General features: G+C 34.6%; 1 protein-coding gene across 1 annotated transcript; it reads right to left on the bottom strand.

The window, feature by feature from the left end:
- Window positions 1-809: 809 nt before the first annotated feature.
- LOC139696248 (threonylcarbamoyladenosine tRNA methylthiotransferase) lies at window positions 810-14055 on the bottom strand. The gene is made up of 9 exons (XM_071594928.1): window positions 13598-14055; window positions 13450-13522; window positions 13136-13293; window positions 11929-12120; window positions 9914-10116; window positions 7629-7774; window positions 5102-5282; window positions 4386-4532; window positions 810-1955 (listed from the first exon to the last, which is right to left on the bottom strand). The coding sequence occupies exons 1-9, from the start codon at window positions 13860-13862 to the stop codon at window positions 1662-1664; spliced, it is 1659 nt and encodes a 552-aa protein (XP_071451029.1). The 5' UTR covers window positions 13863-14055; the 3' UTR covers window positions 810-1661.
- Window positions 14056-14259: the final 204 nt, after the last annotated feature.

Raw genomic sequence — 14259 nt, 5'->3', positions numbered from 1 at the left:
CTGGGCACAAAACACAACTTTGATTAGGCCCACTCCCATATTTGCTTATAAACTCATTTTCACAATGGTGTCCATCCTGTCTTGGGATAAATTATTCCCATTGCCTTCCTAACCCATTTTCAACTACCACACTGAGGAATAGCCACTGAACTCCCTTTAATATGTCTCCAACCCTTAGACCCATTACCAGTCAAACCAAGGCCAAATGGCAAGAGCATGACTCAAAAGAATGCTGAGCTGGATTTGAATGCTGACAAATGAGTGAGAACATGCTTAGAGATCAATTTTCATAGATTTACCCTGTGTTCTTTAGTATTCATGTGCACACAGATTTGAGGCGAGTACCGCCATTATCACTCTTGTTATTTATATTTCCTGGGTGCTTACTGACAGAAAACATGCCTGAGAAAATAACTTTCCTTTAACTGATTTTCATATCGAATGAGATAAGGCTTAATATTCTTTTGCTTCATTCATATTTCACCAAGGGCAATTAAAAAGAAGTATTCCAACTAAATTGCCAACTTCTAATTCTCAAGTCTATTTTCTTTAAATATACAAGGGATGCATTGATTATCAAGGATATACGTGAAAATTAAGTAGATGTCATTTTAAGTAATTAATTAAAATATTATGGACATGAAACCCTCCCCTAGAAATCCCAAATTTACTCCAGAAAATAAGAGAGGGAAATGTTTTAATCACAAATATAAAATACCTGATTCACATAAAAAGGAATTACCACTAAGGGAATATATTAAGTATAAAACAAAAAAAATCTCAGAAATAAAGGTAGAAGAAAATTGGAGGTTAATGTGCCTAAAATTTTTAATGAAATGCCAGAGGATTTAAGAATATTACAGTCATTAAATTCTGTGAAAGGGAGAATAAAAAACTCTCTATTACACAGAAGGGACTGGCGCTTGGAGAAAACTAGCCCCAGAACAAACATAGGTTTATAATTACAACATTTTAAGCTATCTTTTTTTGTTTATGTGGCACCTGCTATCATGCCAGAGCTGCCTGGCTTAGCAGGACCAGAATAAGTATTGCATTCATAAAATTCATTAACTACTACTATTGTCCATGTATCTAATGATGACCATACTCCTTTCATACATGATGACTATTGTCTGTAATTGTATTTTGCTTTGAAACATTTCTTTCGTTGCATATCATATAGGCTGCAGCAACATAACTTCCTTTTTTATAAAGCAAAACCTCTTTAAAAAAAGGAAGTTATGTTGCCGCTACCTGTACATGATGAAGATTATACTAATATTGTACATGATTATAAAAGTATAACCTTATTTTATGCATATTGATCATTTAAATGTAAGACTACAGTTTTCAAGATAAAAATATATTACTCATTGCATTTACGTAGTTATAGATGGAGTATGGGTCAATAAAAGTTTAAATAATCACATATGCTCAGATGAATAGATATCAACAATTACAATGACAGTCACAGAATGACCACAAATACATATATATTGTAAACTCAAAAACACAAATATTTTAATTATTTCCATTTATTTACAACTTGTACAAAAGCAGTTCATTACCTTTGATATTGACTTTAAAATCAATTTCATGGTTTCATCCAATCAGCTTTCATAAAGTGTATTCACTGGGAAAATTATGAGAAATAACTGGAATTAAACCCAAACTATCCACAGTAGCCTGAGAGTGAATGCAAAAATAAATACAATTACACTGCAAGACATTAAAGATGGGTTGGAGGACAAGTAAGAAAGTTGAGATACAAGAGATTCTGGGGAGCTGTTTTCAATTGTATTGCAAACATTTTTAGACTTTGGAGGGAAATAGCTTGGTGGATTTTTAAGGGGAACAATGCATACTGGAGTACTGATAAGGCAATGCTTTTGAGCTGCTACAATTTTAACTGTTACCATCCTTCCTAATAGGTCAGGATCCTTAGGCACAAGTACCTGGAAACACAAGAAAAAGGAATAAGTGTTCACATGCCAACATTTCTTTTTATATTTTACATTTATACATCCATCCATTATCAAAAAAAAACATGAAATAATCCATATCTAATCAGTTCTCATCTAAAAATTAAATTAAAAAAACTAGTACATCCATCAAAAGGACTACTATGAGATTGGTTGAGCTTTTTCTTTCAAAACTAGCCACTAAAATACAATTAGGCATATGCCCAAATAATTTTTAAATGTACATAATTTAATATAAAATTATTAACAAAGTTGTGCCAAACTGTGGCAATAACATTCCTCACAAGGGCATCCATTATGTAAAAACACCTTATGCATTTGAGTTTAATTATGCATGCTTAATATTGTTATTATTAGGTAATCAACCGGTGAAGGTAGGTTTTTGGATGGACTCAACTACCAAATAAATATTTTGAGACTCGTATCCTGTTCCTGCCCTTTCCTCGTTTGCCTAACATTCTCCCCTCAATTACAGTTTTCAGCATCCCACTGCCAGTCAATATGTCCTTCATCCATTTTTCCTGCCTCCATAGGATTTCTCCCAACAAACCCCTCTCTTCGCCCACCATACCAAGTACTCCCTCATTTGTTTTCTTCTCTGTCCATTTCCCCTTCTCCATTCTTCTCCACACCCACATTTCAAAAGCCTCCAGTCTACGTCTATCCTCCTGCTTCAATGACCACGTTTCCGCACCGTACAGGTACACAGCTACGCTCCATATCAAAGTTTTTAAGAGTCTTTTCTTAACATCCTTACACAACGTCCCCAACATCAACTCCCTCCTCCTTGTGAAAGCCTCTTTGCCTAGTGCAATTCTTCTCCTTACGTCCCTACTATTTTGACCGCGTTGGTCCAAAACACTTCTGAGATACGTAAACTGTTCTATCTGCTCTAGTTTTTGCCCTCCTATTATAATGTTTAGCTTAGCCTTATTCTTTCTGGAAAATCGCATAACCTTTGTTATATTAATATTGATTCTCATCCCATATCTGCTGCACTGAATATCCAATTCAATCCCCACTGCTTGCACTCCTTGGCTGACTGACTTGGTCATCAGCAAACCTAAGTTTTTTTTTTTTTACTAATTTACGAATTCCCCGCCGAATTTCATTCCCAACTCCGGTTCTTCCCATACCTCTTTAATCATTTCCTCCACATATACTTTGAACAGCAATGGTGATAAGGTGCAACCTTGTCTTACACCTCTTCCTAACAATGCCCATCCGGACTCCCCACTCGCACCTGAGCAGTCTGAGAAATGTACAGGTTGCGGATCAGTCTCCTGTTCCTCCAATCCATTCCTATTTTCTTCAATATACTCATTAGTTTTCCCAATTCACTCTATCAAACGCCTGTTAGAAATCTATGAAACAAGCAAATACTTCCTGATTGTATTCTATATTTCTCTTGATTAGTGATCTCATTACTGCAATGGCATCACGCATACCTCTCCCCTTCCTAAACCCAAACTGATCCTCCCCTATGTAATCATTTGCCTTACTCTCTATCCTTTTGTTGATGATCCTAAGGGCAACTTTAGCTGCGTGGGATATCAAGCTTATTGTCCTGTAGTCCTCACATGAGGTAGCCTTCACCTTTTTCGGAGTAGGAACTAAAACTGATCTCACAAAGTCTTCCGGCAAGATTCCTTCCTCAAAAATACTACGAATCAGCCCATATAGCCTCTTCCTCCCACATTTTCCTAAACATTGCAGTGGTTCCGCGGGAATGTTATCCACCCCCACGGCCTTATTTAGTTTCATCTCCCTTAATGCCCTTTCTATCTCATCGTTGAGTATGCCTGGACCTAAGCTATCTTCCTCTCTGTCATGTTCCTTTCCTATGTCTAACTTTGTTGGTCTAGGCTCTTTACTATACAGTTCTTCTGTATATTCCTTCCATCTCCCTTGGATCTTTCCTGTGTCAACTATTATCTTACTAGCCTCATCTCAAACTGTTAGCATAGATCTTCCATTATTACTTCCCGATAAAGATTTAACCTTGCTGTACAGCGTACAGCAGGGATAAAAGCACACCAATTTCACCCTTCCTCTGCAAACTACACTAATATATCCTTTCTAATGATAATTTTTATTTAATCAATTGAAAACATTTATAATAACAATAATTTATTATTACAGGTAGGTGCTCAATTTCTGGGAAGTAAAAAGCTAAGTTTCAAGTGTAACATTAAAATGTAATTACGATTTGCAATCCAAAACAAATTATTATAAAGCAAGTACAAGAAATTGAGCATCCACGAAAAATAAAAGCAGAGATCTAAATTACAACTAGCAAAGCTATTAAAAATGTTCATTTTATAATAACATACTATCACAGAAATCAGTTATCACATGCAGCAACAATAAAGGTTACACCATATCGTACTGTGAATGACTTACTTGTTCATAGAATTTATTGTGACCAACATAATGCTGCTTATCGTGTGATAATTCTGTAACCAGAATATCCTGCACTTCAGAGACTTTATGTGCGTAGGGTTGATAGGATTGAAAAAATTCTGAAAGCTCTCGCGTCCTCCTTTTCACCTGAAAAGACATGAATAGCACATAAATCAGCCAAAAATAAAACTCCATTAACGTATTGTACATGGACCCTTTTTCCTCTCGTCTTCAAAAAAGTTAGTCTGACTTTTGAAAAAGGCAACCCATTTACATCCATACATAGAAAAGAGATGGAAGAGTGGGCAAGGGGAAGGAAAGCAATGTGTCAGAGGAATGATATGATATGTGTTTTCTAAAGCAATATTTAACTCTAAGGTGGTAGTGGAATGGTAACAATAATAAAATATCCAGGCATTTGAAAAATATTCAATACTGGTTGGAAGAGGTACGATGACAATCATACCTGACCCTGCGACTTGCATGACATTTTTCTGAGTTTACATGGTGCAACACTGCAAATTGTTTGATGACACTGAATACATAAGTTTCAAATGGTATCAAGGATGGATACATATTGCACAGCGAAAATGATTTTTGCATCTTATTTTCACCCTCAGTTTATGTGCACTTAAATGACTTAGGTGGTCTTTGATGCATGCGTCTCTTACCTACTTTGATGCATGCGTCTTAGGTGGTTACTTCAGTAAACTTACCTCTGCTGGTAATAAACGTGGCATTCTAGCTGCTGGAGTCCCAGGGCGAGGAAAAAATTGATTTATAAATAGACTTGGGAATTTGTATTTTTTACACAAGTCCATTGTTTCAGCAAAATCAGCTTCAGTTTCTGTTGGAAAGCCACATATTATATCTGTGGCTATAGTAATTCCAGGGACCCTAAAATCGTGAAAAATTATTTTTTAAAGCATGAAATTTATCCTGCACAACAAATTAAAAACTTTACAAGAAAAAGTAAACATCTATTGAACTGAAATATCTATCCTAAATCAAACTTATGTAAGATTCTCTGAACAATGATATTCAAAAGCAACAATTTTATGAATAATAATAATGTTTATTGTTTCCTACAGGACATGTTTGGAAAATGCCACATTGACTGCACATATTTCAGACAAATAAAATTCATAGCAATTAGAATACAAACGTTCAGTCACTAATAAAAAAGCAGTTAAAAGGAGCAGTAACAGCATTTATAACAAGGAAATTATTTATTTAGAGAGATAGACTGAATGTATCAACTGTATAGCATTAATGTTCTCACAGGAACTGTTAAAGTTCAGATTTAAAAGACATGGGCATACTATTATTTTTGGTAGTCTATCATTTAAGATTGATTGATTTCTAATGGAACAGACTGATCTTCACTACCTTTTTTAGCTTTGCCTTACTAGACACACACTGATATTCCTGACTACATTAAACTGATCTTCAATTCTTCATATTTTCTATATCCCTCTTCCGTCCAAATTGCTCATACTGAGTCTTCATGACAAATTTAACAGTAAACTGAGGCCATGATGATACAGTTCTCAAAAAAAATATTTTTTCTTTGAAATTGGAGAAAATAGCTAACAATTTTTGAAGAGGAAGAGACCCCAAAAAGACTGCATAAAAGATGAGGCGCATGTTACCATAATTACAATTTTTTTCTAATCTTGATTTTTACCATGCATCCATTCTTATACCAAAATTTTTCTAATTATCAAATTAGTTAGAACTATTGTCAGATTAAAACTGAATTTCAAAATTTGCTTAAAACCTGCTTTTCCTCCTTCTTCATGGCTGCATATCATCCTGGAAACTAATAATTGATTTTAACATTTCATTGGACATGATATGCCTGATGTATGTTATTGCTCATTTAGTTGAAATGATTTTTTTTAACTCTATGAATACATTGAGAAAATTTTCAACAGGACGCTAAAAACTCCTCTGCATAAGACAGAATAAGAACTACTGCAATGATCTTGGACGGACATACATAAAAGTAGATTTTTCGTTTACTTGAAAACTAGATTCTCAAATGAAACTGCTCACATTTTGGTCTAAAACTCTAATAGAAACAATCCATATTAATAATGACCATGCAACCATGGGAATACACAGGGAAAACATTAACAACATTCAAAAACCTGGTTACCTCAACACACATATTTTCAGGTATGATGGCTTTACAAAGAAAGCTGTGGAAGGATAGGAGAATGGGAAGAATAACTGGATAAATACCTGAATGAGGTATATTAATATGATAGAAGTCAAAGAAATAAAATTTGAAGACACATAGAAATTAACCAACATTAGAATGGTGTGGTGCATTACATAAAACTAATTTTAATAATGCTGACAAGTTTGACTGATATCGATATGCATATACTCCAAAAGGAGAAGTATATAATTTGTAATCTGCCGGTCACTGATATGGTATCTGTAGTGAGGGGATTACACAATGAAATGAAAATCAATAGGAAAAGATAATAATAGGAGCAGGACACAGAAAAATGGTCCAATAGTAAAAATGGATGCATTTAATACCTGATATCAGTAGCTTCTCTCAGGTCCATTACCCACATTTTCTTGCCCCAAACTATATCTCCCTATATGAACTCATTCACAAAGGAAAATGAGTTTAGGGAGTTATAACACTGACTAACACCGGTAAATGTTTATTGTCTTGGTATTGCAATAACTTGAGAATTTTTTCTCATAAAGAGTAAATCAATATGTGCGACTAAACCTCATATTGTAGGAAGTAATGACATTTGCTGTATGGCATTCATTTTTGATCTTACTTCATGAATTGAGGATTCAAGCATAATTATTTCTCAGAATATCATGAACTTACTATCACCGTGGCTCAAATTCTATGAAACAAAGAGCAGCCCGTTGGGAAGGGTTGAAAATCTGCGATCATGAGTCAAATGGGAAGTGTAGAGATAGAGGTGGATGGAGAAGGTAAAGAGAGAAATGATGGTAGTAAAATTAATTGAAAGTGCGGCATTATATATCTAAATAACCCCTAAAAAATGCAGTTCACCACAAATTATAAACGTGCACACCCTTCAGCTATCAACCTAATTCATGTTTCAAACTAATTTTTACATAATACCAAACAAATATAATCAGAATTACATGTTAACTGAAAAATATCCATATTATCTCCCATATACATCCATAGATTAAAAAGGAATTTAATTACATCAAAAAATTGATTTCACACATTACCTCTCCTTTAAAAAGTCAACAACATTTTCAAAGTCAGCCCGGCAGTATTCTCGCTTCATATCTGCTAAAACACTATCACTGCCCGACTGTACAGGAATATGTAAAAAGCTGTAAACCCTTGGATGAGACAAGACAACAGCCATTTCCTATGCAAAAAAAGATATTTTCATTTAAGGAATAAATGCACATGGAAACATTAATCTAAAAATATTGTGAGGGCTATGATTGGGGGTATTTAACTTGAGACACCAGAAATAAGCCAAAATTTCCATCAAGATAGTTGAGAAAGCAGAAAATATTTATAAAATGACAAAATTCTTCATTTCTGAGCTGAAGACATTAAGAGAAAAGAATGACCATTTAAGGCACTGAAGAATCAATGTACTGCCTCAATTTTCATGTAAAATGATAACAACATGGTTTTCTTTTCATGAAAAGTACCTATCTTTATTTTACATTCTTAGTCTTAAACTATTCAATTTTTTCCTAAGGAATAAAAAAACTTAACTTCTAAAAAACTTGAATAAATAACAAAACTAAAATAGAATGAGAGTTGATGACCACAATAAGTAATGTTAACACTCTCACCTGATCAGAAATTACTTATTGGGCATTAATGCATTAGAGATTGAAGCTGGGACCATCCCATTCTTAAAATATTGGAAAGTATTTTGTTTCTACATATACTGAGTGTTTAAAAATGATGTAAAACCTAGATAAAATCACATGTTATGCCGACTTGATCATATTTATCGCTCTGTACAACAGTGCTCAAGCAGTATAGGACAAAACACTTTTCAATACAATTGTCGCATACAGTAAAAAATGTTTACTTTGTTCATAATAAGTATCCTTTACCAATAGTGTACATGGCCATGGCCCAACATTATTTTTTATGTGACCTGCAACTAATGATGGTGATTGTTTTATAAAGTAAAATATTTGAAGTATTACAATAAAATTTAATTTTTTTACAAGTTCACCTCACTTTGAAATAGACTGTCTCCCCTTCTTTCAACATTTTAAATCATCTCCTGGCTGTGCTACAGGGAAAGATACCTTCCATAAGCCTCTAGCAGTATTAAATAGGACATGGTTGAAGATTTGTCCCGGCGAAAGCAAAATCAAAATGCGGTTCATTGCTCATTGGGTATTACCAATGTAATGTGTTCCATGCAAACTGATCATAATTGATATTGCAATGGTTGCCACTGATGCGATATGGATTGAAATCAAATTAACTTTGGTCACATTCCCATTATTCTAACAACATAAGAAAATTTCAATGCAACAATTTCAGAATGTAAAAATCATTCGCCTTGACTGGGATTCAAACCCAGATCCCTCAATATCCGGTCGAGTGCTTTAGCCACTTAAGCTACCGAGGTGAACTCTGAATTTTTGGGGCTTTTAAAGGAACTAGATGTTGTGACGAAATGCCGTGCATACAATGTCACAGGCATTCGCATTCGTGCGCGACACGCCACAGTCCACGAGGTTAAAGCCAACTTTGTGGCGCACGAGGTTAAAGCCAACGTGAACTGTGGTGCGTCGCGCACGAATACGAATGCCCGTGACATTGTATGTACGGCATTTCGTCACAACATCTAGTTCCATTAAAAAGCCCCAAAATTTCAGAGTTTAAGAGGATGCCTCGGTAGCTTAAGTGGCTAAAGCACTCGACCGGATATTGAGGGATCTGGGTTCGAATCCCAGTCAAGGCAAATGATTTTTACATTCTGAAATTGTTGCATTGAAATGCACATTAGCGGATGACTCCGTTAAAAGTTACTGTTGCGGCATCTCCCGCAGTTTCTTTGGAACATAAGAAAATTATTTTTTTGACAAATAAAATATGCAAATAAAAAATTTAGTGATCACTCTTCATTTACAAATAATGTTAAGGAGGCTTGGTTGAAATTTTAACTGGCCATGCAATAAGTAGCCTCCCATCACACTGGTTCGTCCTTAGCTGGAGAAATGTTTTGGAAAAAATACACCATTATGAGGTTATGGTCTTTGGAGTTCTTCAGGACCATATACCTCAAGTGTGATGATAGCTGCACTGTCCTGTAACACTCACATCATTTCATAGAGCTGTAAACGGGACCAAGCTGACATAGTACTTAGATAGCAGGCCAACCAACTGTTGGAATTGTTGCAAAATTCAAATTTACCTCTAGGGAAACCCATCACTAAAGTAAATTTAATAAAATTAAATGTTATATATTTATTATTCCATAAAATATGATAAAATAATATCAATTCACATTTATCAGACCTACTTTTAAATGCTCCAGTATATATGGAGGGTTAGTCATTCCAACTCTCATCATACAACCTTCTGGAATGATATCAGTTAGTCTATGGAGGAGTTCAGGTAAGCTTGCTCCAATATCTCGCCCATAAGCACCTGTGTCCTCTGACGTCAACCATAACTCCCGAACTCCTTCTTCAAAGCACTGCTCAGCACGAGCAACAATTTCCTCTAAGAAAAAAGACAGTATCCATTAGCACTATGCTAACAAGCTGAATGTTGTATGCTGTCCTAACAATGATATTCAATTTCCTAAAAAAAGTAATCCTGTTTCAACCTTTTAAGAGAAAATCACTTCTGAACTAATCACTCTTCAAAGCACATCGCTGCATTGAGGCACTAAAAATAAGATGAAACTTCACAATCAATGAAATTATTTCAGATTTATGGAGGAAAAATGAGATTTATCCGCCAAATAATTCTGTAATGAAATTAGGAACAAAAGATTTTTAAGAGGCAATTTAGCAATTGGTTTTGTACAATGTATTCCAATTTTCATCGAAGAATATTTTCAACTACAAATGTGTTTATCATCTACAATTTTGTTCTCTTATTTCCAAAGTGATGACATGCTATTAGGGAGCAAGCACTGATAATGGTGATGAATTATAACCTAGGCGTAATAATCTTGCATAAACAGTCCCTCTCTTCAGATGGGGAAAGAAATCAACACAAGCAAAAACCTTGAGATTCATAGCAGTAGAGTCAGAATTTGTTGATACCAAAGATGTTGCATTTCTGATGAGGAATGGATATTCTTTTATGAAGACCTTCACAAATACTGGATTTAGAAGTATTGGAGAAGTTAACAGTTTATCAATACAAGTAACTGAAATATATATACTTATGTGAGTTAAGAATAGCCAGAAATCACAAATATTTAATCTGTGATTCATTAATGACTGTTCAGACAATTAAATTTGTTTTTTTAATTTTTCTTACTCGGGTTTAGAAATAATATGCTTTTTACAGGAAGACATTTAACAAAACAATACACATTATACTTGGAGTCCATGCGAATAAAACAAAAACCAATTATTTGTTTTTACATGGGTGATTTTCCAATTAACCAATAATGAAAACTGTGGGAACATGGATAAAAAGAATGAATTAGGATAATTATTCAGAAGTTCAAAGCTGAATTATTCAAGTCATATGAACATTCAACCAGCAAATTAAAGATTGACCAATCCCATGAAGAGATTTTCATGTAAATAATACTAATGATGTATTTGCTATCAAACTATCAGATATTTTTGAATACGCTCAAATTTGAAGTAATACTAAATTCTCATTTCCTGATAACAGCTTTCTACTTGTGGAAAGAAAGTTGGACCTTTAACAAGAACTTTCTTATTTTAAATTTTTGAGACTTTTACGTCTCGAAATTGGGATTTTCCGTTCATCACTCAAATTGTCAGGTTAGTTTCAGCAAACAGGAGGGATGCATATCTATCATAATACAGATATGTACCTATTAACTGAGATTTTGCAGTGATATAATTGGTGGGGTAAATATAGTCCAATTGAAAAAAGGATTTGCACAGGTGAATATGGTAAAATGCATTTCAATCGTACCATTTTCCATTTGCTAAAAACTGCAATTTTTGGGCCCACCCTATTACAAAGTCCCTTCCATAAAAGAGTTAGTATTAGTAACTTGTGAGTTAAGCCCGACATTTTGTGCGTTCAGTCCCCTGTATCTCTCGTTTTGCTCCTTGCTTTCTTACACATATGAAACAATATCCATAAAATCAACTGTTACAGATGTTGCAGGTTCATTCAAAATAATTAATTTTCATCTAGCTCATGCTCCTTAAAAAAAATATGAATTGGAGTATTTAAATTTCACACAAAGTTTGTGAGCAACATCATCACATTGGAAAAATAACTCTTGCCAAATGACATAAGGGTGGCACTTATTCAGAGTGGGTGTTTATTCAAGAAACTACTACAAATTGTATTATGTATTAGTAACATTACCTGGTGGGTAGCTTCCCAATTCCCCACGCGCATGTTTTGTCTTGCAGTATGTACACTGATTAAGGCATCCTGTGTTTATAGGAATAATTTCCACAAGTGGATTTCTTCTCACTTTTGGAAGATCTAGTGGAGCTCCACCAAGGCGCCCTCTTCCCTTCTCACGCTTGGACTTCAGGAGTCGAACAGTGTTTCCTTGAATGAAGTAATTTCCAACTGTCATGCATAACTGACTATGATAAATATAGCAATTAACAACGATAAATTTGCAAATCCAAGAGTAACGGTTATATCTGTTTCATAATCCCTAAAAAGTCAATTACCTTTTCAATACCTTTGTACTAGCTGCAAATTCCTAAACTGAATGTATAATTATCATGTCTAAATATACATTTTTTTGATACAGTAATTTTGAGATGTGGAATTGCGACTAATGACATATTCCCCCCCATTAGTTTTACATTGAAGATGATAAATATGTGAGTTGGGCAAAGGGCACCAGTATAACACAAATATTTTGGTGCTAATACAAAAATGAGCGAGTTTTATTAGATTATGTACAGGAAATTCAGATCACCTGAGCATACTAGTTTACTTGGTTGTACATTGATTGTGTTTAACCCTTTGTGGAAGACATTAGTGGATTGGAGAATTTGATGGAAGGGGTGAAAATATTAAGAGCAGAGTAGAAGTATTGGAATCATACTAAGGTAGACATATGAATAATATGATACGACTTCACAGGTGCACATTTGCAACATTATGTTCATTGGCCACATTGTTCCACATGACATTTAAAAAGTACTGAATGAATGCAGCTAAGTAAAAATTAAGGGAGAGGAAGAAGGAATACATAATAGTTTTATAATTTTTGAAAGTGGTCAAGGCAGGTAGCATTTCTAGTCCTCAATATTAGGCTTCTCCAGGGATTTTTGCTATTCTCTAAAGAAGCATTATGGCCGCTGCAGGAACTAGTAACTGCGATACAACATTTATTTTCCGGAGTGATAGTAAATTAATGCCAGTAGTCGTATAGCTATGTAAAAGAGAGTATTTAACAAGAATTACAAATGCATATTCTTTTGGCCCACATAGTAGGCATCCTGTCCATGCTGCCAAATGAACAGTATCCCTGCAATGCCATAATTACCGCATTTGCGCGTTTTCTTAGTGCTTTAAACACACTTTGCGAATAAAAACTTTGTATCACCTTTTAGAGTTTCTTCAACAACTTCTACAACTCTATCTATCTGCTGGACGCCAATTACACTCAACCCTTTACACAACTGGGACTGTGGTTGACCCTGAGGAACACAACCGGCAAGTACTACAGGTTTTTCATTTTTCCTGGCTGCTTGAATTTCATTTCTGCGGAAACAATAAACAAGGTTCGCATAAAGGAATGACATAAAATTAGCCAGTACAAAACACAAGGGGATAGAACATTAAAAATCTGATACATGACGCTAAACATTGCTTTGCTTATCTTTGGAACAAGCTTAAAAATATAGGTCTAAAACTCACCGAAAGTGGTCTTCAGCTGGAGTCTTGACAGTGCAACTATTAAGTACCCATAGATCTGCATCTTCTTTGTTATCTGTAGTAGAAATAGTTAAAGTATAATATAATTAGAACGTCGGGCATAAAAGTGTGCATTATTGAGAACACTTACCAGTCAGAACATAACCGTAAGAAGACAGTTGTCCTGCCATATATTCACTGTCCGAACTGTTATGTGTGCAACCCCATGTTTTGATGTATATTTTGTGCGTCCCAGGCACAAAGCTTTGAAAATTCGAGTGTTCCACACGATCCGAGCAACCTTTTGCTTCCTGGGAACTTTTTTTAGCACGAATTTTGACAAAGGTTTTCGATTCCTGACGTTCTCTAGGTGTCACATCATAATTTGATACCATATCTTCAATGTCCTCTATCATTTTTACGGATTAAATCCTTTTTGAAATTGTGCTAACCTCAATGCCTCGATCTCTTAATTGGAGATTGGATCTTCCGTTACCATACCAACCTCTTCGAACTTTAAAGATAGGATAACGACAATGTAAATGTAGGTATTATCTTATAAAATATTGATAAAATAATACAAAATAGAGTAAAATAAGGTTTAAAACAATTCCGCGTTAGACACGCAATATGCACCTCCTTTGTTTCAATTAATTCGCTTGGAATTTCTGTCATGGTTTCCAGATGTCGCAGCATACATATGTTTTGAGTTGCATACTTATTAATAAATATATGTCGTGTTGTAGAAGTAATTTAAAAAGTAATGAGATAAATGTAGTAGAAAAAAACCAAATGTCATATATTTTATGAGGT

Source organism: Hetaerina americana, unplaced genomic scaffold (assembly GCF_022747635.1).
Source record: "Hetaerina americana unplaced genomic scaffold, ioHetAmer1.1.p SCAF_7, whole genome shotgun sequence".
NCBI lineage: Eukaryota > Metazoa > Arthropoda > Insecta > Odonata > Calopterygidae > Hetaerina > Hetaerina americana.
Note: the sequence above shows the minus strand (reverse complement) of the source record. Positions and strands in the feature narration are given on the sequence as shown.